Source organism: Mastigoproctus giganteus, chromosome 3, assembly GCF_048544385.1.
Source record: "Mastigoproctus giganteus isolate SK-2022 chromosome 3, ASM4854438v1, whole genome shotgun sequence".
Classification (NCBI taxonomy): Eukaryota; Metazoa; Arthropoda; class Arachnida; order Uropygi; family Thelyphonidae; genus Mastigoproctus; species Mastigoproctus giganteus.
Genome location: NC_143577.1, coordinates 196,744,887 through 196,770,562, shown reverse-complemented (window position 1 = coordinate 196,770,562; position 25,676 = coordinate 196,744,887). Strand labels below are relative to the sequence as shown.

At 38.5% G+C, this 25,676-nt stretch overlaps 1 protein-coding gene across 1 annotated transcript in view; it reads right to left on the bottom strand.

The window, feature by feature from the left end:
* The window catches only part of LOC150088549 (WD repeat domain-containing protein 83-like), a 104,868-nt gene that overhangs the window by 74,452 nt on the left and 4,740 nt on the right, over positions 1–25,676 (bottom strand). The window contains exon 2 of the mRNA XM_090370228.1: positions 6,180–6,404. Coding sequence (XP_090226354.1) covers positions 6,180–6,404 — 225 coding nt within the window. The remainder of the gene's footprint in view (positions 1–6,179; positions 6,405–25,676) is intronic.

Genomic DNA, 25,676 nt, shown 5'->3' with positions numbered 1-25,676 from the left:
GACTGTAATTTTCAGGAAATACGTATGAAGGAAGGTTGTTCCAGAAAACAGCAGTTGAATGAATAAACGAGGAAGATGAAAAGTTGGTTCTGTGGGTTTGAAGTTGGACAGTAAATGGATGTTGGCTGGTGGCGGCACATGTTCGGACTGTTTTGAAAGAGAGAGAGAGCAGGAATTATAGAAGCCAATTCAGAAGAACAGTGCCCATGGAAGTATCTGTAGAAGAGGCATGCAGCAGAAACAGTATACGTCTATGAGAAAGCGAGTGGAGAGCCTCTGTTAGAGATGAATCATTAATTAACCTAACTGCCCTCTTCTGAATGGAATCAAGAAGCCTAAGAGAGGTTTTGGGGGCACCACCCCAGATGTGGGAACAATATTCCATGGCAGGCGGATTTGCGATTTAAACAGAGTGAGCAGCTGTTTGGAAGAAAAGTAACACCGAGAGCAAAAGAGAAAACCAAGTTTTTTTAGATGCAGAGGAAGCAATATTTGTAATGTGCTTGTGCCAAGAGAGATTAGAAGTCAGGGTAATCCCCAAAAGAGATATATCATTTTGCCTAGAAATCGGAGTGTCACTAAAGATAAGCATAGGAGCAGAAGAATCCTTTTTGCGAGATATAAGACAAGACTGAGTTTTAGAAGGGTTGAAATCAACTAAGTTGTCTTTGCCCCACTGGAGAATTACCTGAAGATCGGCATTTCAGGAATTGGTAGCAGATTTTCGAGAAGTTGAAGCTGATTAAGCAGGACAAGGTTTCTCAAAATGGAAAGTGGAATGCAATGTGCTATCATCGGCAAAACTATGGATAGGATTTCCAGTCAATGGAAGAAAGTCATTAATATACAAGAGGAAAAGAGTGGGGGAAAGAACTGAACCTTGGGGGCCACCGGCATTAGTGGAGAAGTTAGAAGACAGAGAGCCATCTACCATCACCCTCAGTGAGTGATCAGAGAGAAAACTGGATAACCAATTACTAAAAACAGTTGGCAAACCATAAGATGGAAGCTTGTTTAGAAGACCTTTATGCTAAACACGATCAAAAGCCTTTGAGATGTCAAGAGCAACTATCTGTGTTTCACCAAACCTTTCATTGAATTTGTCCATAAATGGGTAACATAAGCCAGAATATCACCAATGGATCGACACTGACACTGGCGATCGTTGATCAGATGGAAGGTTTCTAGGTAGTTTAAGAGTTGGCGGTTAATTGATTTCTCCATTACTTTAGAAAGAGTAGAAGTAATTGCAATGGGACGATAATTGGATGGGAGGGATTTGTCACCCTTTTTAGGAACTGGCTGCATATGAGCAAATTTACAAGCAGAAGGAAAAACACTTTTGGAATAAGAAAGTGAAAAAAGGCGGCAAAGAATAGGAGTAAGTTCGGGAGCACAGGTTTTGAGAACAAGTGGAGAAATACCATCGGGACCTGGTGCTTTCTTAGCATCAAGATTCATCAAAATCCTTCTGATATCCTTTTGATGGAAGACCACAGGAGGCATTGAATGGAGCGTGTTGGGAATGGTGGGAGGTGTTTTACCAAGATCATTAATACATGAGCTGGAAGAAAAATGGGATGCTAGAAGGTCAGCTTTATCCTTGGCTGAATTGACAACAGAACCATCTGGTTTGGACAGAGGTGGGAGCAGAGATGGGCAAAAGTTGCAGCCAATAGCTTTGGCAAGAGACCAGAATGTTCGGCTACCATTAGGGCAAGAAGCAAGTTTTCTACTCTTAGCCTGTTCAAACTCTAGTTTGGACTGATTAATAACTGCTTTACAATTGTTGCGAGCTTTGGTGTAGGCAGAAAATAAAACTGAAGAATTAGAAACAAGCCAATTACGATATGCAACATTCTTCTCTTGAACAGCCTTAGCACATTTATTGGAAAACCAAGGTTTAGATAAAGGACGAGATTTTAAAGTGGAGTGTGGGATAAAGGATTCCATTCCTGCAAGAATAGTTTCACTGACACGATTTGAGCAAACGTTGACATCAGAAGTTTTGAAACAGTAATCCGACCAAGGAAAAGAAGAAAAGAAGTCTCGCAGGTCATCCCATTTGCATTCTTGTAATGCCAAACAACATGAGGTTGGGAATAGCCATGAGATAAAGGGTCCATTGGAGAAGAGACAATCACCAAGTTGTGATCTGAAGTGCCTAAAGGACCTCTCACTTCAATCGTGTACTTAGAAGGGTTGTTTGTGAGAAAAAGATCAAGCGTATTGGCTGTATGATTAGGATTGCCTGGTATTCTTGTAGGTAAATGAACAATCTGTGCTAGGTCATTAGTAATTGCAAAAGCCTCAGCATCTCAACCTGCTGGGTCGGTGTGACTAGAAAACAAAGCCAGCTGGAGTTGTGAACATTAAAATCACCAAGGAAAATTACCTCACTATTAGGAAAGTTGGACTGGAGAAAGTCAAGTTGCAAAGAGAGGAAGTCAAAGAGCTCCAAGTGATTAGTGGAGTTCGGAGAACGGTAGAGACAACAGATGAATTTGACACAATGAGGTAGAGAGATTTTAAGCCAGAGAAGATCAAAGAGAGGAGATTCCAAATTGCCAAGTCTCTGACAGGGAATATCAGAACAGACATATGCACAAGTAGCACCTTTGAGGTGAAAGGAATCATACAGTGAATAATTTGGGCATCTGAGATGAGCAGTAGTTGAATCAACCGATAACTGAGATTCTGTCAGAAAAAGTACATGGGGTTTGGCAGACTGCAAGTGGAAATGGACATCATTGAGATTAGAATTGAGACCACGTATATTTGTGAAATGAATTAGGAAGTCCTTGGGAGGTTTAGATCTTTTCGCAGATAAGCTTGCTCTATTATTTTGACAATTCATGGTGTATTCAATAGTAAGAAAAAGTGGGTGGGACATGCTGTATGAAGTAATGAAATTTTTGGGTATGGTGTACATGTGGTAAGAATATACCCAGATCCTTGACATAATGTAGCCTCAACAATGCTCCCCGCATACACACTACTCGGACTCCCTGCAGTCCCTATCTGACAGAGTAGAGGTAGCAAGATTATACACTAGCTGATCCGGAAGCCTCCTAGAGAGTTACTAATAGGTTCAGTCTGGTGTACTAACTAGCGGCCGGCCTGCAAACACCGTTTTAGAGCTGTACCCTCGAAATGTAAGGAATATTGGATCTCGCCACGACGTTCATCATAACCTCAAAAGTCATCAATCATAATCATACTGCATGATGGAAGAGATAGGGAAGGGTTGACCAGAACTAACTCTAGAGACTAAACATGGGTTCCACCACTTCAAGCCTCCAATAAGCAAAGTGGTGGTATTTCACCGGTTGATGAGAGTTATCTACCACCTAGTACTGCCTGGTAACATAGAGGGGCGGCATTCCTCCATGTGGTGTGGGCGTCAATACATTTATTGACCCCAACTGAATGGACATACATCTGTGTTGAGGCACAAAAACTGCAGTTCGTTTGGAAGCAACTTTGCATTTGGGCAGTGAATGTATTAAAGAAAATAGTTTTTATTAAAACTACATATCTCTCTGGTATCCTTTTTCACAGGAAACTAGCTCACTTGTAAAGTGAAAACTTGTAAAGGCATAACTATATTACATGATACATTAAAAGGACAATGGCAGGGGAAAAAAAAAAACCTCTTGGTACATAGCTCACTGAGAGAACTCCACTAACAGAGGCTTATTTTCCTTGGAAGTCTGAAAATCATAGGCAAAGGAGAAAGGATGACTGTCCATTAGTTTAGAGGTTGAGAGACATAACTCTCAGTGTTGGTATACATAGGATGGTCTGTTGTTACTGGATAACTTAGCAAACATCCTAATGAGGGTTTCTGGTGGGGGAGGAAGAAGATCAATGAAAACTTTGACAGTTGTTTAGGTGGTTACTGCCATGTCATGTAATCAAACCAGGCAACATTATCGGGGTTCTTGACAGTCATAACAATCCAAACTGCAAGACAAGACGCTAAATAGTGTTGAAAATTTTCTAATTAAAAATCAAGAAAACTAATCAGCTTCATTCTAACACACACACACACACACACACACACACCAACTTAGAAAATGTCTAGTGCAACAATTTAAAATTTCTGCTATTTATGTGAATTTTATTTTCATGATAACTCACCAATTTGCAAAATATGCATTGTTCTTGTGAGCCAGGTTTTAATTATACCATTTGGATAAAAAAGAAAACAACAACATAAGAATGGAAGACTCTGAGATCACTTTGAGAAATACATGCAACTGCAAGAGCAATGAAATGGCCACCTGGCTGTATGCATCGTGACATCACCATCTGAGATCTCAGTACAGTAAATAGCTGTTGATCATATGGTAGAATTTGAAAGTGCAAGTTGATACTGACATCTTCAAACAACTAATGTGTTAAGCCTTGTGTGGTTTTAACCTTTCATCACTCATTCCCTCAATTTAACAAAGATGCTCTTGTGACATCTGTGAGACATCCCTTCGTTTTAATTATGAAAAATTAATTTTTTGCTTTTGCATTTAAATGAAAACTGATCTATGATTTACTAAACTCAGATAAAAAAATACTGAATTAAGATAAATAAGAGAAATTAATAATAATAATAAATAATGTTTTTGTAATATTTCTTAAAAATGCACTGTTGTTTTTCCCTTAATCGAAAAATAGACACTTACTTGGTGTCCAACTGATGCCACAGATGTTGGCATTTCAGTTCTCAGACATGACACCCAAATAAATGTAAAGACAAAGCACCTCTTGGGTGCTGAGGCTGATAGTGCTTCGTCTCTCAAACTGAAGTATTTTTCATCTTATTTTTTGTCTGATTGTTTGGTCTTATTTTTTTATTTAAATTTAAAATCGCATTTATTTATAAAATTTATAAAATACAGAACAAAGATAAATATATAATAACAAAAAGAATATTTTGAGCCTTAGAATTATTTATTCAGTGTAGTAATTATAGCAATCGTTACAAATAAAATGGATGTGTTCCAACAAATGAAATTGTCACATATTTCACATTTCTATCTTGTCTCCTGTTCATTCGTCAGTTCATTCAAATTAATATTAGCATATGGTGAAAGGAAGCCTGAGACTTTTGCTGTATGAGCAAAAAAAATAAATAAATAAATAAAATACTTCAATTGAAATATATACATGTTTCACTAATAAATTCTAATTTATTTAGAATGTGCTAAATCAGAACAAGTTCTCTTCTCCTGGAACACATCCCTCCCACGGCAAACAGGATAAAAGTGTAATCAACTTTATGGCCATAACATTCAAAAGTAGCAGGCAATTGGTGTATTCTAGCCAACAATCAGTTTTTAGAGGGGGAAAAAAAAGGCAAGAAATAATTTAAAGTGGAACAATTTGAAACTGTATTCTTAAATCTGCCTGTTTTGTAACAAAAAAAAAAAAAAAAAAAAAAAATTCCAATTACTGCATGGAAAAATTGAAGATGAAACCATACATCTAGTTTTCTCAATCTTTAGTAGACTGCAAGCATTATATAGTATTCTCTAATTTACATGGGGCACCAGAACAAATATGTATATGTTTTTTTTATACATTTTACAGTATATAAATATTACTTTAGCATAAAAATGAACTAAATGATTAGACACTTATTTGCACAGACAATATGTACTTGTAAATAAATTATGTTAAAAATTTATTCCTTGGCAAAGAATCCCAAATGATGAGTACTTGCAGAGCACCAATTCAAAAACTCTCTCTCTCTCTCTCTCTCTCTCTCTCTCTCTCTCTCTCTCTCTCTCTCTCTCTCTCTCTCTCTCTCTCTCACACACACACACACATCTAACAGATGCCACGTGAGCCTGGGTATCTGTTAAACACCAAAAAAAAAATTGATTTCTCTTAATTCATAGAATATTGAAATGCAAACAGAAAATACTGTTGGAACTTCATTCGATATACATTTGAACAATATTGGTGGGAGACGGTAGACAGGATTTGATTTTATTTCCAGATTTAAAAAAATACAGAAAAATTTAAAAAAGCAGCATCTATCATATGCTATGTTAGCAGCAGAAGGTTAATTCTTTATTATTATATTAGCAAATGGCCTATTTATTAGAGCTAAAGAGGTTTCAAGTGGATAACTCTAAGGAGTCACGCTCATTTTTAATCAAACTGTTAATACGTACCAACGTGTCCTCGAAATTTTCGAACCGAATGCGAAGTAGTAACATCCCACAAGAAAATCACTTTGTCCATACCACCTGATACAATATGGGCATTATCACAACTGCCTTGGGCATCTAACACTTCATAGCCATGTCCAGAATATGTCTGCAATAATATTTCTCGGTGAGGATTCCAAAGTTTAACTGTCTTGTCACTTCCACATGTTATGCAGTAATTTCCATCCACTGATAAAAAAATAAAATAAAATAATTAAATATCAAGATACATTTGAGGCAAAACTTTAATTAAATTTGGTAAGACCACTTTGGGATTCTTACAGCAGCTTGTACAGGAGAATAACTAAAAACATTTGCCTCACTCCACCTCATTACCTGATGAGAATGTACATTAGTGAAAACTATGCTCAAGATGATTGTGATTTATGAATGATTTTGATGCATTTATACACTCAGTGATCACTGAATTATAATCACCCCATCCATAATGGACTATGCAGCATAGTACACAGTATAAAAATCTGAACAGCTTCTTACGTTAGAGGAATGGTAATCTTTCATCTGGTTGTGAAAAGTGATAAAGCAGCAGTTATAAGATGTACTAAAGATATCATGGGGTTTTGAGAGGGTATGATTGTGGGAGCCTCATTGCTATTGGGTGCTTCCATATTGGAACACATCATGCCTTGGTTGCTCATGGCCTACTGTGGTTAAGGTGTACAAAGAATGGTACCAAATGGGTCAAACCACCTCCTGCCGACAAAACCGTTAAGGATTATGCAAGGTGAACATTCGTGATAAGTGAAGGGTGCAGAGCATTGTATGGGCTCAATGGTAAGTCGCTGTGTGATGACATTGCAATACAATATGGGTAATGTAAGAACAATGTTCCAAATGGCAAAGCACCACACACACTCAGATGTTTGGGATTCCACAGCAGACAATCCAAGAGACACCCTCTCTTCACTGCTGATCACTGTTTGACAGCCAACATTCTGGGTGTCAAAAATATGCTGCTTAGGACACTGGAAAACTGAAGACTGAAAATGAAATGTGTTGGTTGGCCGAGTCCAAATACCTGGTGCAACATGCTAACGGATACCTTTTGTATGTATTAGTGGAGTCTCTGAGGGTTCACTGTTGGGTCCATTGTTGTTTTCTGTATTTATAAATGATATTGATGATGGTATATCAGGTTTAATGCCTAAGTTTTGCAGACGATTTAGCAGGGTTGTTAAGGACACTAATGACAGTACACTGCACCTAGAAAAGTTGAGCAGATGGGCTGAGAGGTGGCAAATGAAGTTTAACATCGACAAATGTAAAGTACTACATATGGGAAGCAGTAACCCCAGAGTAACATATCAACTCTGTGGTACTATAATGACAGTGGTAGAGAATGAAAAGGACCTTGGGATAATTGTGCAGGCAGATATGAAGTTTTCTGAACAGTGCAGACAGTCTGCAAGAGTAGCTCATGATGTCTTGTGAATGATTACAGAAATTTTTCTAGCAGGGATAAGGAGGTGATTATCCCCTTGTATAAGGCAATGGTCAGGCCACACCTTGAGTACTGTAATACAGGTCTGGAGGCCTCATTTTAAGGAGGATGTAGAGCTGTTGGAACGAGTACGGAGAAGGCAACAAGATTAGTGAATGGAACGAAGGGTTTCTCTTATGAAGAAAGGCTTAAGTTTTGCAGATTTACAGTGTCTGGAGACTAGGCACCTGCGAGGTGATCTGATTGAGGTGTATAAAAATCTGAACAGCTTGAATGGTTTGAGCATGTTCAATGCTGATGGGATTCTTCCTCTTGCTCAGAATAATCACCTGAGAGGGCATAAATTCAAATTGAGGAAAGACAAGTGTAGGATAGATGTGCAGAAGTTTGCCTTTGGCCAGCGGGTAGTTGACTGGTGGAACAGACTTCCATCTTTTGTTGTGGAAGTTGATTGTGGAAGTTGATAGCCTAAATAAATTTAAGGCTGAGTTGCACAGGTATTTGGAAAGAATGGAGGGGTGAAATGCGAGTGGTTTTTTTTGGCTGATGCTACATAAGCTTGCTTTTTTGCAACGTATGCCTCTACTAATGCTAATGTAGCAGAAGTAACATGAATCCATGGACTTATTGTGCATTGTGCCCACTATCCAGGCAGGTGGCAGTGGTTGCTTAATATGGGGAATGCTATGCTGGCAAGAACTAGGATCCCTGGTGAGTATGGACCAATGTTTTGCTGGTGAGGTCTACCTCACCAGTGAAACATTGGTCCATACACACCAGAGTCAGGTTGCATTTTTTCCCCAGACAGAAATGGGGGTTTTCCAAGGCGATCATTTGCCGTGTCATCAAGCGCATTATCGCCTTCCAAATTCTTCTAACCTCAATGCAATTAAACACCTATGGGATGTTTTGGAACAGGAAGTGAGCTGTGTGGACACACAACCGTCATCTATTCTGACACTGCAGAAAGCCTGGCTACAGATCCCTATAGACATCTTCAGACATTAATGGAGTCAATGACTAGGTGAATAGCATCTATTATCTGTGTGAACCATGGTCCAACACAGTATTAAGTATGTAGTCATAATTCAGTGATCACCCAGTGTAAGTAGGCTAGGTTAGTTATGAAGCGGCTAATATTTATTTTTTCTACTGCTGTTATTTTCAGGGTAATAAAAACTTTTTACTGCCCCTGTGGGAAGCCGTAGTCTCAACAGCCAGCATTTATGAGCAAACAAACCACAGATTCAATCAGAATGAACAAATTCTTTAGCCCTTCCACATGGAAGAGGTAAAGAATTTGGTGTTGCTTTTAACAATGATGAAATTGTAAACAAGAGTCTAAAATAACAGTATTCTGAAGGAAATACAGTATAGTTTCATAAAGAGAAAATCATGTTTAACAAAGTTAGTTAGCTGTTTCATACAGTCACTCACAAGCTGGATGTAAGAAATAATTTCAACATTGGTTAATTTGATATTAGCAAAGTATTTAATTCAGTCCCACATGAGAGAATTACTGTATAAGGAATGAGGGGAGGGATTCACAGACTAAAAGATTAACAGTGGCCACAGGCAGAGGCAAAAGTGATTCTTGCATTGCTTCTATTAGAATGAGCAGCAGCCTAGAAAGCAAGGGGCTGGGGATTTCCAGGACTACTGGGAGTCATAGTGGAACAAGTAAATACATGGGCTGTGTTAGGGTAACTAAGAGTAGGAACAGGTGCATGTATACCAATGCTAGGAGTATAGTAAATAAATTTGATGAGTTTGAAGTGCTGGTCAAGACATCAAAGCAGATATTACAGGGATATCAGAGATGTGGTATCACACAGATATAAGCAGTGCAGAATTGGAATTGGGGAGTACAATGTGTATAGAAAGGAGACAGGAGAGGACAGGAAGGGAGGAGGGGTTATGCTGTTAGTTAAGAAACACAAAATCAAGGAACTGCATCCAATTCACATTGGTGGACAATGCAATGTCGAGTCAGTGTGGTGAGACATAACCACTGTGAAAGAGAAATGAAAGTAGGTGTGTCACAGGCCTAATAACTCTGATGAGTATAATGAACAATTGTGCCGAGAAATAGAGTGGGTTAGTAAATCAGAATGTCTTATAATGAGAGATTTTAACTTTCCAGATTTTGACCGGAACTTGTGGGTTGTTCACTCACACACTAGCAAAACTTTTGTGGATTCATTGGATGACAACATGTTCAAGAGGCAACTAATACTCTTGATCTGATTATCAGCAGTGATTATTCATGCATTAAGAATTTGCAGATAAAGGAACCACTGGGTTACAGTGATCACAGTGTATTGATGTGGGATTTACTTAAAGATGTAACTACCATCAAGGGTAAAGAAAAAGGTTTTTGCTTTTGTAAAGGTGACTAAAGTGGTCTCAGACAGGTTTTAAATTCTATACAGTGGGATCAACTGATGATGTTACTAACGGCGAATTCTACATGGGAAGCTTTCAGGAACTTAATCTTGGAGGCTACTAGGCTTTTCATACCAACTAAGAAATACTGTTCAAGGTTTAGGCCTAAATGGATGAATTATTGATGAATTAATTCAGATGAATTAATGAGGCTCGTGGCAGAGAAAAAAAAATGCATGGGATGCATATAAATTATCAGGCGACACAGAAGCCTATGGCAAATAGAAGGTAATCTGTAATCAAGTCACGAAGGAGGTTAGGCAGGCAAAGGCAGATTACAAGAAATCTTTGGCAAAGGAAAAGAGTTCTTTACTTTTGTAAACTCTAGAATGAAAGGAATTAATCAGATTCGTCCACTTAACATAGATAAACTGAATGAGTATTTTACATCTATATTCACACATGAGGAGTTATTCAAGGAGGGGAATGCCAGAAGTTTATCAAACTCTAACAGGGAGCTAAGTGATTTTGTAATAACTGAGAGCAAAGCTGAGCAGAAATTGTTGAAGTTAAACATAAGAAAGGCATCTAGAGTGGTGGGATCTATCAAGTTATATTAAACGAGGCAGCAAAGGAAGTAAGCAAACCCTTAACCATAATTATGAGAGCTTCCTTAGATTCAGGAGATGTTGTTGTTGTTGTTGTTAAATTTGTTGGTGCATCAGCAACTTAGGCTATAATGCACTGGTTACTGTCTAATATCTTCTTAGTTTGTCTTACACATGATATGGTTCATATATTGTGATATTTATTTATCAATTTTAGAAAGAGAAAAATGTCATTCATGTCCTCACGATCTCCTAGAACATTCTGTAATGATAACCGGCTGGAGTTATGAAAATGAGAGAAGAAAGCAGATTTCCGTTCTTGCAGATATAGTGGGCATTCCAGGATGATATGTTTTACTGTTAGTGAACATAAGCAGTTGCTGCATTGTGGAGGATCATCGTTTGTTAGTAGGTAGCTATGTGTGAGGAATGTATGACCAATGCGTAATCTGGCTAGGATGGTTTCTTCTTTTCTGTTTCGTCTCAGACTGGATTGCCATTGCTTGGGTTCTCTCTTGATTTCAAGAAGTTTATTATTTGCTTGACCTTGCCACATGCGTGTCCACTGTTGTTTATACATCTGTTTGATAATGGATTTATGGTCAATATAAGGAGTCCTGAAATTAGATGGTATCACATTTGTAGCACATTTAGCAGCTAGATCTGCCTGCTCGTTTCCTAGTATTCCAGCGTGTCCAGGGATCCAACAAAATATTACTAGCTGTCCATGTCCGTGAAGTTCTAGTAGCTGTGCCCAAATTTTTTGTACCAGCGGATGACTAGGGAAGAATTGACGCTGTAGAGAATTAACAGCACTCAATGAGTCCGTATATATGATGGATTTGGTACACGACTCTTCTTTGATATTCTCTAGAGCTAGAACAATGCCGTATAGTTCTGAGGTATAAGTACTGCATTCAGACGGAAGCTGTCTGGAGATGGTGATATTTGGTAATACTACAGCGGTACCAACTTTACTACCAATTTTGGATCCATCTGTATATATTTGAATGAAAGTGCTAAACTCAGAGGAGTGGGTCTTATGAATTTGTCTAATGTTGGAATCTGGAAGGTTATTCTTTCCCCATTGCTGAAAGTGTCTATCAATATGTATCGGGGGCATTTGCCATGGCTGGGTTTCCATGCTAGTGTCCTGAAGAATGTTAGTAAAATTCAGGCCCCAGCTTGTGATAAGAGCTTGAAGCCTAATGCCAGATGGTTTATTGAGCCGTGGTTTACTTTCATAAAGTTTACTCCATTTGGGTATAAAGAGATATTGCCATATGGGATGATGTGGAAGACTGCTGATTTTGGCTGCGTAATTTAGTAACAGAACTTGTCGTCGAAGATGTAGCGGTGGCTCATAGGCTTCGGTATATAGACTTAAGATTGGTGAAGTACGAAAAGCCCCCAGTGCAATTCGTAGGGCACTATGATGTACAGGATCGAGCCATTTAAGTGCACTCGGTCTGGCCGAGTCATATGCAGGAGACCCGTAGTCTAACCTGGATCTAATCAGCGATCGATATAGCTGTAGCAACATGTAGCGATCTGCGCCCCATGACATGGAGGAAACTACTCTCAGAAGATTTAGTTTTCTAAGACAACTTGTACGGATATGTTTTATATGCTCCAGGAAGTTTAATTTTTTATCATAAATTACACCAAGGAATCTAATACTAGGCTGGAAAGTAATACGATGAGAATCTAACTGTAGGTCTGGATCAGGATGTAAAGAACGTTTGCGACAGAAGTGTACTGCTGTTGTTTTTGGTTTAGAAAGTCGATATCCGTTGTTTTTGGCCCAAGAGACTATTTTGTTAATAGTACCTTGTAGTTGTCTTTCAATTAGTCGCATATTTTGAGAGTGACATGAGATGGCAAGATCGTCAGCATATAGGTATGCATCAACTGTATTAGGTATACACTTGGTTATGGCATCAATCCTAATGGCAAAGAGTGTAGCGCTCAACACTGAACCTTGGGGAACTCCCTCTTCTTGTACATATGCTCGAGACAATGATGAATGGAATCGGACTTGAAATGATCTATTGCCTAGAAAGTTTTTAATGAATATCGGCAGATGACCCCGAAGTCCACATTTATGTAAGTCCTGAAGAATCCCATATCGCCAAGTTGTATCGAAGGCTTTCTCTATGTCAACGCATATCATGACTAGGTGCTCGTTTCTGAGGAAAGCGTTCCGGATATTTGTTTCTGCTTTGATAATGAGATCAAGTGTAGATCTTCTTCTCCGGAAGCCATGTTGGTTTGGACTTAGAATGTTTTCCGTTTCTAGAAACCACGTCAATCTAGCATTAACTATTTTTTCTAATGTTTTTCCCAGACAACTGGTTAGAGAAATAGGGCGGTAGTTTCTGGGATCTGTGTGGTCTTTTCCTGGTTTCGGGAAAGCTAGCACATAAGAATGGCACCAGCTAGCAGGGTAATACTCCTCTAGAAAAATTCTGTTATACAGTTGTAATAGGGCAGTTAATGAATCCTCACTTAAATGAAAGATTCAGGAGAGGAGAGGTTCCCATTGACTGGAGGTTTGCAAATGTAACCCCCAATTCACAAAAGGGTTCAAAGGTTACACAAGGACTGTAGGCCTGTTAGTTTAATTTCTGTACCGTGGAAAATAATGGAGTCACTAGTTAAAGCAGCATTGCAGGAAAACCTAGACAAGATTGGAGTAATAGTTAAGACACAGCATGGGTTTGTTAAGGGGAAGTCTTATCTGACCAATTTGATTGGATACTATGATGTGATCACAAAGGAACTGGTTACAATAAACAATTCTAATATCATATACTTGGATTTCAGAAAAGCTTTTGATACTGTTGCGCATGGAAGACTACTGTACAAATTGGAGCAGTATGGCATTAAGGGCAAGTTGCTACAATGGGTAAAGGGATGATTGAGTGGGAGACAACAGAGAGTGGTAATCTATGGACACTGCTCTTTGTGGACTAATGTTATCAGTGAAGTTCCCCAAGGTTCAATGCTGGGCCCATTGTAGTTTTGTGTATTCACCAATTAGCATTAGCATTAGTAGAGGCATTTGATGCAAGAAAGCAAGCTTATGCAGCATCAGCCAAAAAAAAAAAAAAAAAACCCACTTCCACTTCACCCCTCTGTTCGTTCAAAATACCTGTCCAGCTGAGCCTTAAACTTATTTAGGCTATCAACCTCCACCACAAGGGATGGCAGTCTGTTCCACCAACCAACCACCCGCTGGCTAAAGGCAAATTTCCGCACGTCTATCCTACATCTGTCTTTCCTCAATTTGAATTTATGCCCTCTCAGGTGATTTTTCTGAGCTAGAGGAAGAATCCCATCAGCATTGAGCATGCTTAAACCATTCAAGGCTTTATACACCTCTATCAGATCACCTCGCTGGTGCCTAGTCTCCAGACACTGTAATTTGCAAAACTTAAGCCTTTCCTCGTAAGAGCACCCCTTTGTTCCATTCACTAATCTTGTTGCCCTTCTCTGTACTCGTTCCAGCAGCTCTACATCCTTCTTGAAATGAGGCCTCCAGACCTGTATACAGTACTCTAGGTGTGGCCTGACCATTGCCTTATACAATGGAATAATCACCTCCTTATCCCTGCTGGAAAAATTCCTGTATATCATTGACAATACTCCATGAGCTACTCTTGCAGCCCGTCTGCACTGCTCAGAGAACTTCATATCTGCCTGCACAATCACCCCCAAGTCCCTTTCATTCTCTACCACTGTCAGTGTAGTACCACAGAGTTGATACGTTGCCCTGGGGTTGCTGTTTCCCATGTGTAGTACTTTACATTTGTCAATGTTAAACTTCATTTGCCACCTCTCAGCCCATCTGCTCAACCTTTCCAGATCCTGTTGCAGCAGTGTAGTGTCAGTAGTGTCCTTGACAACCCTGCCAACCTTTGTATCATCTGCAAACTTGGACATTAAGCTTGATATACCATCATATCATCAATATCATTTATAAATACAGAAAACAATAATGGACCCAACACTGAGCCCTGAGGGACTCCACTAATAACATTAGTCCACGATGAGCAGTGTCCATTGATTACCACTCTCTGTCTTCTCCCACTCAACCACCCCTTTATCCATAGCAGCAATTTGCCTCCAATGTCACACTGCTCCAATTTGTGTAGCAGTCTTCCATGTGCAACAGTATCAAAAGCCTTTCTAAGATCCAAGTATATAATATCAAAGTTATTGCCTGCATCCAGTTCTTTTGTGACTGCATCATAGTATCCAATCAAGTTGGTCAGGCAAGACTTCCCCTTAACAAAACCATGCTGTGTCTGAGCTATAACTGAAGTCTTGTCTAAATGATCCTGCAGTGCTTCTTTAACCAGTGCCTCCATTAATTTTCCTGGAACAGAAGTTAAGCTCACAGGTCTATAGTTACTTGTGTCAGCCTTTGATCCTCCTTTGTGAATTGGGGTCACATTTGCACATTTCCAATCTATGGGTACCTCCCCTGAGTCCAAGGAAGCTCTCATAATTATGGCTAAGGGTTTGCTTACTTCCTTTGCTGCCTCCTTTAATATAACTGGATAGATCCCATCCACCCCGGGTGCCTTTCTTGTGTTTATCTTCAACAGTTTCTCCTCCACTTTACTCCCAGTTATTTCAAGATTCTGTAGCTTACTGCTAGAGTTGAATACACCTCTGGCATTCCCCTTGCTGAATAACTCCTCATGTGTGAATGTCGATGCAAAATATTCATTTAGTTTGTTAGCTACCTGAGCAGGATCATCAACAGTTGACCCATCAATATCAAGTGGACCAATCTGATTCATCCCCTTCCTTCTAGAGTTTACATAAGTAAAGAACTCTTTGCTGTTTTTCTTTGCATCCCTTGCCAAGGATTTCTCGTAATCTGCCTTCGCCTTCCTAACCTCCTTTGTAACTTGGTTGCATATCAACTTGTATCTATCATAGGCTTCTGTGTCATGTGTTAATTTGTAAGTATCCCATGCATTTTTCTTCTCTGCCATATGCCTCATTAGTTCATCTGACATCCATTTTGGCCTAAACCTTGAACAATATTTCTTAGTTGGTATGTAAAGCCTAGTAGCTTCCAAGATATGTTCTTTGAATGCTTCCCATTTTGAATTTGCTGTTGGTAACATCATCAGTTGGTCCCACTGTATAGAATTTAAATACTGTCTCAGTCCATCGTAGTCGCCTTTACGGAAGCAATAACCCTTCCCTTTACCCCTAATGGTAGTTACCTCTTTCAGTAAATCCCACTTCAGCACACTGTGATCACTGCCACCTAGTGGTTCATTTATCTGCAGATTCTTAATGCATGAAGAATCACTGCTGATAATCAAATCAAGAGTATTACTCCCTCTAGTTGCCTCCTGAACATGCTGATGTAGAAAACAATCATCCAATAAATCCACAAAAGCCCTGCTAGTGTGTGAGTAACCAGCCCCCAAATTCCAGTCAATATCTGGGAAATTAAAATCTCCCATTATAAGACACTCTGATTTACTGGCCCATTCTATTTCCCTGTACAGTTCCTTATTATACTCATCAGAGTCATTAGGCCTATAGCACACTCCTACTCTCAATTTTGATCTCCCAATGCTTATGTCACACCAAACTGACTCAACACTGCACTGTCCAGCGATGTCGACTGGCTTCACTTCCTTGGTTTTTATGTGTTTCTTAACTAATAGCATAACCCCTCCCCGCTTCCTATCCTGTCTATCCTTTCTGTAGACGTTGTACTCCCCAAATTGCAGTTCTGCATCCCTTATATCTGTGTGACACCACGTCTCTGATATCCCAACAATATCTGCCTTTGATGTTTTGAGCAATACCTCAAATTCATCAAATTTATTTACTAAACTCCTAGCATTGGTGTACACGCAAGTATACCTGCACCTGTTTCTATTCTTAGCTACCCTAACACAACCCATGTGTTTATTTGTACCGCAATGGCTCCCAGCAGTCTCTGAAATACCATGCATCTTGTTTTTCAGGCTTCTGCTCATTCTAATAGAAGCAGTGCAAGAATCTCTTTCACCTCTGCCAGTGGCTACTGTCAATCTATTGGTCTTTGTCTCCCCCCAAGCTAGCAGTTTTCCGACCCACCTAACACTGCCTCGATAGCATCAGCAAATATTCTTGCGCCCTTTCTATTTAAGTGTATCCCATCCCTGTAGAAGCAATCTCTCCTGTTAACAAGTACAGTCCAGGCTGAAAAAAATTCTACCCCTTGAGCCTTGCACAATCTTTCCAGGGCCGAATTGATCGACAAGGCTCTCATCATATACTCCCTCCTATCGTGTCTGGGCAGAATTGCAGACACTTTCAAATTCAACCCTAATTCTCGGCTTTTGTTCAACAGTGACCTGTACTTGTTAAGTAATTCTGCCGGTCTCCTACTCTTAATATTATTAGTGCCAACGTGTACAACTATATCACCTTTTGTGCCCTTAAAAGATGATATTCGCTCTACAACGTCATCAACCTTTGCCCCTGGCAGACATACCCTGGTCCTGTTCCACCTATCTTTTTTACAAAGCATGTTCCCCGTTTCCCTGACAATAGAGTCACCAACAACTACTAGTTCCTTCGGGACCAGCGCATTCTGCCTTGGGGGTTGTCTCTGTGTCACGCGATGCCCAAGTGCAAGCTCTGGCGTTGATGTGGGCAGCTGAGAGCTTGATGGGCCCCTCAATTTAGTTTCTTCGAGGGCATCCACCCTGTCCTTCAAGCTCTCATATAGGCCCACAAGAACGCCGAGTTGTTGCCTGATATCGATACACTCCTTGCATCGCGCACACACAAAGACATCCCCCTTGGCAGTATCATGTCCAATGATATTGATGAAGGCATATCAGGCTTAACGTCCACGTTTGCAGATGATAGAAAGGTTGGCAGGGTTGTTAACGACAATAAAGAAAGTGTGCTACTGAAACTGGATCTAGATAAGTTCAGAAATGGCAACTGAAGTTTAACATTGACAAATGCAAAGTATTGCATATAGGTAGCAGTAACCCAAGAGAAACGTACCAACTGTTTGGCACTACACTCAGAGAAGTGGAGAATGAAAAAGACCTGCAGGTCATATGAAGTTTGCTGAGCAGTGCAGACAAGCTGTCAGAGCAGGTCCTGGGGTCTTGTCAATGATATACAGGAATTTTGCTAGCAGGGACAAGGAGGTGATTATCCCGTTGTACAAGGCAATGGTTAGGCCACACCATTAGGTCTCCAGACCTGTATACAGGTCTGGAGGCCTCATTTTAGGAAGGATGTAGAGTTGCTAGAATGAGTACAAAGAAGGGCAACAAGATTGGTGGGGGGGGAAGGGGTGCTCTTACTAAGAAAGACTTAAGTTCTGCAAACTGCAGTGCCTGGAAACTAGGCACCTGCAAGGTGATCTGATTGAGGTGTATAAGGCTTTGAATGGGTTGAGCAAGCTCAATGCTGATGGGATTCTTCCTCTTGCTCAGATTACCAACGTGAGTGGGCATAGATTCAAATTGAGGAAAGACAGTTGTAGAATAAATGTACAGAAATTTGCCTTTAGCCAGCGTAGTTTATTGCTGGAATGGACTTCCATCTCTTGTTGTAGAAGTTGATAGCGTAAATAAATTTAAAGCTGAGCTAGATAGGCATTTGGAGTTAATGGATGGGTGAAACAGGAGATGATTTTTTTTTTTTTTTTGGCTGATGCTGCATAAGCCTGCTTTCTAGCATCGTATGCCTCAGCTAGTGCTAATAAATTCCCTAGTCAATTTCAAACAAGCTTGGTCAAGTTTACATCTAGTAACATACATCTTTCCTCCTTACTGTTTACACCTTTGTGGCCCAAAACAAAGGAAGATGTGTACTGTTACATTTACTATCAACTTAATGATGAGGAACTAAAAAAAAAAAAGGGGCAAGAGCACATGCATGGTGTTTCCAGAAACTTGGAAAGCACTGACATACAGTTTAAATTCCACTTTTACTGACAGAAATTAAGACCTCAGGTTTTTAACATGGTAGGAACTTTATTTACCAGATCATATTAACTAGCTCCTAATGTTAATTTAGTATAGGTAGTTAGGGGTGCCAAGTGAAATTCTCATAAAATCGATTTTGTGACAATGAATATTTGTTAATCTACATTAAATTTATTTTATAAACATAAAATTGTTTTAATTTTTTTTATTATAAACACGTAGCATAAAATTCTTTGCCAATATCAGGTATTGGGAACTCTCTTGTTTAGTACTTCACTAAACATGGTAATCCTGCACTTTAGTGTCGTGAGTCAGAGTCAGCCCGCAAGTCACCGCCAGCCACCGCAAGCTCCAACCTGTCATGAATCGTATTCTGATGGGCAGTTCCAACTTGCTAAGCATGCGTGACACTCACTATGTGCTGGAAATTTTCACGAAGCATGCGTGACACTCTTGGTATCTGCCAGTCTATGTGTTGAGAATCGACATGCTGCATGCGCGACACTCATTGTATCTGCCGGTCTGTGTATAGTACAGTACTGGCAATGTACTACATAAGTACTCGCTGTAATTTTTTATTTTATTTTTTCGTTTTCTAAAAGAATAAAAACAATTTCCTGATTACATAAGAATTTGATAATAAAAATAAAAGTAGATAGTTATAAAAACAATAATGGAATAATGGATTTTTTATTAGAAATATTGGATTGCCAATTTGTGAGGTAAATGACTGCAAAGTTAAAATAATTTCTTTTATCATATATGTTTATTAGATGAGGAACTGCATCATTGCTAAGTGTAATAAAGGAAGTTGGCTGTGCATTTATCAGCATTTTCTTAAGTTTAAGTTCAGAGGGGTAAATATCTATAGCAAAGTGTTCAAAGTTTGTATTTAATACTAAGATGTAATCCATATACCTGAAAACTAAAAGTTTATGATTGGAATTGCTTGTAATAAATAATTCTTCATAATAGTGTAAAAACAGGTAAGATACAAGGCTGGAAATTTGTGAACCCACAGAAACTCTAATAATTTATTTGTATGCTTGTTTGCCATCGAAAATGAAATTATTCAGTATGCCAAGATTATTATTATTAGCTATATGGTGCAAGGAAGCCTGAGGCTTATGCTGCACCAGCCAAAAAAAAAAAAATTCCTGAGTATTCCTGAGAAAGTTGTTGTTGGAGGTTTTACGGTGCAACCAGCCAAAAAAAAAAAAAATTCCTGAGTTTTCCTGAGAAAGTTGTTGGAGGTTTCACAGTGCAACGGCAGCTAAAGGCCATTATGCACCCTGAGAGAGAGAGAGACAGTCAAAAGTAGAAGGGAATCACCAAGAAAGAGAAGAATGATGATATCCAGGTCAGGACCCTAGGTGTCAAAGTTTGCAAGGTTGTTAATAACAGTAATGACAGTGTGCTGATTGACAGGGTTGTCCCAAGTACCCTCATTAATATTAAGTTTTTCTTGGTATTTGTGAAACAGATGTTTTACACAAACACCAGTAGGTTATGTGGGATAGAAGTGAAAAGGTTGGTGAAATCAAAAGTTTCTGTACTTGTTATAGAGAAATTGGATATGAAAGTGTCTAAAACAGCTTGGTTGTTATTAATAATCCAGGTAACAGTAAGATTATTAAAAATGGTTTTGAGTAGTCTGAAGAACTGCTTGCAAGGTAGGTAGCAGCCACTATTTTTGGAACTGGTGATGAATCTGAAACCTACCGGTTATTTGTGGAATTTGCCAATCATATAAAGGAAGGGAAGGGTAGAGTTTTGTGTTTTGGAATGCAGTTTCTTATGTAAAGCAATAAGCTTTTTTATTGTAGCAGTAGGATTAAGACTGCATGGTGTATATGTGGAACTATTTTCAATTTCAGTTCTGAGTTGGTTGAAGTAAAATTGTTTGCAAAAGATAGCAAAGTTATGCTTTGTCAATTGGGGTGATAATGAAATTGTCTTTTAATTCTATACAGAGGCGTAGCTAGGTTTTCGGTGCCCTTGGAAAATTTGTGGCTATGCGCCTTTTTTCGGTAATTGGTAAATACGTAATAAATAATAAGTACAGTCGGATCTCTGTTTAACAAACTTCTTTATAGCGACTATTTCTATTTAGCGATAAATGTTTTCTTTTTACCGAATTTTTTTTTTCTTCGTTTTATGGAAACGAAAATTTTCTTTGTTTGTAGAACGAAGAAAATTTCCATATAACGACTGCATTACGAGACTTAACTGGGTACACATCTTTCGCACCCATGGCCTTCAAAGCACGCAATAGTGCTGTTATTACGCCCAAATTAAAAGATAATGAGATTACCATCTGCAACTCAGTGGGACCCGTAAAACCTATCCGACTACCTGTCCCACATACTGAGAAGTCGAGCTGGTCAACTACTATCTGTGTATCCATAGCCAGTGGGCAGACCAAGGCTCTCGTCAACCTTCTATTGTAAGCACACCGTTAGAAATTTAGAAGAGAGTGGTTTCCTTTATCCTGACAAGCGGTCATCTGTTGTTTCGTGGAAGTGAAACAGCACCGTTTCAAAGCCTATCATCGAGCACAGTATGAGATACAGAGGAAATTGTCTCCAACACTACTATCATAGTTTTTTTCTTAAAAGTTATCTATGGTGTATCCACACCGATATTATATAGATATAAAACTCTTACTCTTAACATATTATGCCTTGTTGCATTTAGCTATTTTAAATTATTTCACTTTGTACTTTTGTTGCTAACAAATTAATAAATTCATTCTGAATTTCTGGAGATAAATAATTAGCGTGGTGTTTAATATGCAATTCCAGAGCATTTTTCATACCAACATCAAATTAACCGACAAATTTTATTGTTTAAAAATATGCCACGATTTTTTTCTTCGGTATCAATATTACTAGCATGTCCACGAAATGCCAAATTATTTTCAGCACAGAACAATATACATTTCAATATTATTTTCAATATATGATGCCATTTCGAAATTTCGCTTCTTATTTCAACTGTTTGAGCTTTTTCTTGGACTTCCATTTCAGTGGCATCATCATTTATTTCATCTTCATTCAAATCATGTTTGTTTTCTTTGTCACGTTCAGGTTTGGAGTGGTTTATTATAATCCAGTTTTGTAAACTAGAGGAATGTTTTTTTCTAATTTCCTCTTTATGCAGTCTTTCTACGCGGTACTGATGTCCACTTTTTTTCTTTGGTGGCATGTCTAAAATTAATATGGCCTTTATTGTTTTATTTAAATTATAAACCACAATATTCACAATTACCTGTTTATATAGCAATCACAAAAACACTAACTTGTAACTTATTCAGTTTGTACATAATGCGTGAATTGCGAACTACTATGCATTCGAGCATGCGCTAATGAAGCAATCGCCTGATTGGTTTCTTCAAAGTTACATTCTGGACAGCAAATAGAGCTATGATGCTATTTGGTATGTATTCAGATGAAGGGATGCATGCAGGCTTGAATCGACATGCGAAAATTAATATTCACCCTCCCTGTGCTGCCATCTTGATTCGACATCATCAAAGGGTACCATTTCGTCAGCTAGCCTCGGGTGTCACGATAGATTGGCACCGTACTGATGCCACCTAAGCCACTTGGCACCCTTGGCATTTGCAGAATGGAATGTAGTGGTTATTGTAAAGTTTGTAGGATTTGGCAATAGCTTTTTTGAAGTCTTGATAGATAATGGTTATCCCGTTTTATTATTATTATTATTATTATTATTATTAATATCCATATGATGCAAGGAAGCCTGAGGCTTATGCTGCACCAGGAAAAAAAAAAACAGTTCCCGAGTAACCCTGAGAGAGAGAGAGAGAGAGAGAGAGAGAGAGAGAGAGAGAGAGTCAAAAGTAGAAGGGAATCACCAAGAAAGAGAAGAATGATGATATCCAGCTCAGGACCCTAGGTGTGCCAAGCCCATACTCACCAGATGTGAGCCCCCGGGGTTATTTTGAAAAGCTTCATGTGAAATGGTATATTTATAAGCAAGCGTTGGCAAAATGTGTAATATTTCAATATAGTTTTTTTCGATGTTCTTAAGATTAACTTGGTTAATGGGTCTAAATTTGAATATTCATAGCAGTTTTTAGATTATGGTCATTTATGATGTTGAGATTTCCAGTAACGATATGCCCATGATGTTGATCAACAAGTGGAGGACATACTGCATTATTGCAACGGCATGGGAGATCATTAAGTGAAATATTACCTAGTTGGTGGCAAGTTGTTTGTAGTTGCATATTTTTAAGCCTAATGGAGGATCATAATTGAAACAGTGATGCATAACAAATTTGTAAAGGTTGTTAAAAGGTAGTAGGTAATTGTATTTGTTAAGAATGGAGGACAAAGGTATAGTGTCAAACCATTTATGAAGAAATATGTTACATTCACACATAAGGAGTTATTAAGGATTGAGAATGCCAGAAGGTTATCAAATTGTAGCAGTGTGCTTAATGATTTTGTAATAACTGAGAGCAAAGTGGAGGAAAAATTGAAGTTAAACATAAGAAAGGCACCTGGGGTGGATGGGATCTATCCAGCTATATTAAAGGAGGCGGCAAAGGAAGTAAGCAAACCCTTAGCCATAATTATGAGAGTATCCTTGGACTCAGGGGAGGTCCCCACAGACCGGAAATGTGCAAATGTATTCCCAATTCACAAAGGAGGATCAAAGGGTGACACGAGTAATTACAGATCAGTTAGGTCAACTCCTGTTGGGGGTAAAATAATGGAGTCACTGGTTAAAGATGCATTGCAGGATCATCCAGACAAGACTGCAGCATTAATTCAGACACAGCATGGGTTTGTTAAGGGAAAGTCTTGTCTGACAAATTTGATTGGATATTATGTAGTTACAAAGGAACTGGATGCAAAAAATAATTTTGATATCATATACTTGGATTTCAGGAAAGCTTTTGACACTGTTGCGCATGGAAGATTACTGTACAAATTGGAGCAGAATGGTATTAAGGGTAAGTTGCTACAATGGATAAAAGGATGGTTGAGTGGGAAAAGACAGACGGTGGTAATCAATGGGTGCTGCTCTTTGTGGACTAATGTTATTAGTGGAGTCTCACAGGGTTCAGTGTTGGGTCCACTGTTGTTTTGTATATTTATCAATGTTATTGATGAAGGTATATCAGGCTTAATGTCGAAGTTTGCAGATGATACAAAAGTTGGCAGGGTTGTTAATGACAATAATGGCAGTGTGCTACTGCAACAGGATCTAGAAAATTTGGGAAGATGGGCTGAGAAGTTTAACATTGACAAATGCAAAGAACTGCATATGGGTAGATGTAACCCCACAGGAATGTACCAACTGTGTGGTACTACACTTAAGGTAGTAGAAAATGAAAAAGAGTTGGGAGTAATTGTGCAGTCACATATGAAGTTTTCTGAACAATGCAGGCAGGCTGCAAGAGCAGGTCATGGAGTTTTGTCAATTATATACAGGAATTTTGCTAGCAGGGAAAAGGAGGTGATTGTCCCTCTGTATAAGGCATTACTCAGGCCACACCTTGAGTACTGCGTACAGGTCTGGAGGCCTCATTTTAGGAAGGATGTAGATTTACTTGAGCGTGTACAGAGAAGGGCAACAAGATTGGTGAGGGGAATGAAGGGATCCTCTTACCAAGAGAGGCTTAAGTTCTGCAAATTGCAGTGGCTGGAGACTAGGCACTTGCGTGGTGATCTGATTGAGGTACACAAAGCCTTGAATGGGTTGAGCACGCTGAATTCTGATGGGATTCTTCCACTTGTTCGGATTACGAATCTAAGGCGGCATAAATTCAAATTGAGGAAAGACAGATGTAGAATAGATGTGCGGAAATTTGCCTTTAGCCAGCAGGTGGTTAATTGCTGGAACAGACTTCCATCTGTCGTTGTGGAAGTTGATAGGTTAAATAAATTTAAGGAGGAACTGGACAAACATTTAGAGGGAATGGTTGTGTAAATTTTTTTTTTTTTTTGGCTGATGCTGCATAAGGTCATACGCTTGCTTTCTTGCATCACATGCCACTACTACTATATTCAATGTACTGAAAAGTAATAGTTCGATTTCTATAGTGACTAATGTCTTGTATTATGTGTTTAAGCTGTATATTGGTGAACATGAATTTATGGCTGAATGTGACAAGTGCTTTAAGAACAGACTATTTAATGCTAAAAAGGAATTGGTAAATTTTTCGGAGATGAAGTGTAGTGTGGTCCCATGAACTAAGGATATTGGAGAAATTGAATTTGATATTTTTAAAAAGTTTGTTTCTTGTTATCTCGAGCATGTCTGTGTATTTTGGTTTGCAAAATATGACTGAGTTTAAAAAAATTATAGATACAGTGCATGGTGTTCAAGGATCTATAGCAACATACTATTTTATTGAAGAATTTATTATTTAAACCGTATGGATAGAGTGATTTGTGAATATATATATATATATAATTATTGATAAAAAAGTAAAGAAAGAAAGTTAAAACGACAATAACTGTAACTAATATATAAATAATATTTATGAGTCAATGCAAGCAATCGCGCAATACATCCATAATGTCTATAATATTAAGGATAATATAAAGAATCATTAGAATAAGCAAATCAATCCAATGATAATACCATCAGGGACCTAAGAAAACGCAAAAAAAAAAAAAAAAAAAAAAAAAAAAAATTATTATCGCTTTTTACCGACACTCTAGATGACTTCAACTAGGGCCAACCACCCAGAATGAAGGCAAAAAACGACAAGAGGTTCTCTGTTTCAGTGATGATCAATATATGCTAAGTAATTTAAATCTAAACCAGTATAGGCCAAATGTAAATCGAATATAAATAAATCGAAAGATGATAATAAAAGTTAAGAAAATTTAGAAATATTAGAATCAAAGATCTTCATTCTGGGTGGTTGGCCCCAGTTGAAGTCATCTAGATTGTCGGTAAAAAGCAATAATAATTTTTTTTTTTTTTTTTGCGTTTTCTTAGGTCCCTGATGGTATTATTATTGGATTGATTTGCTTATTCTAAT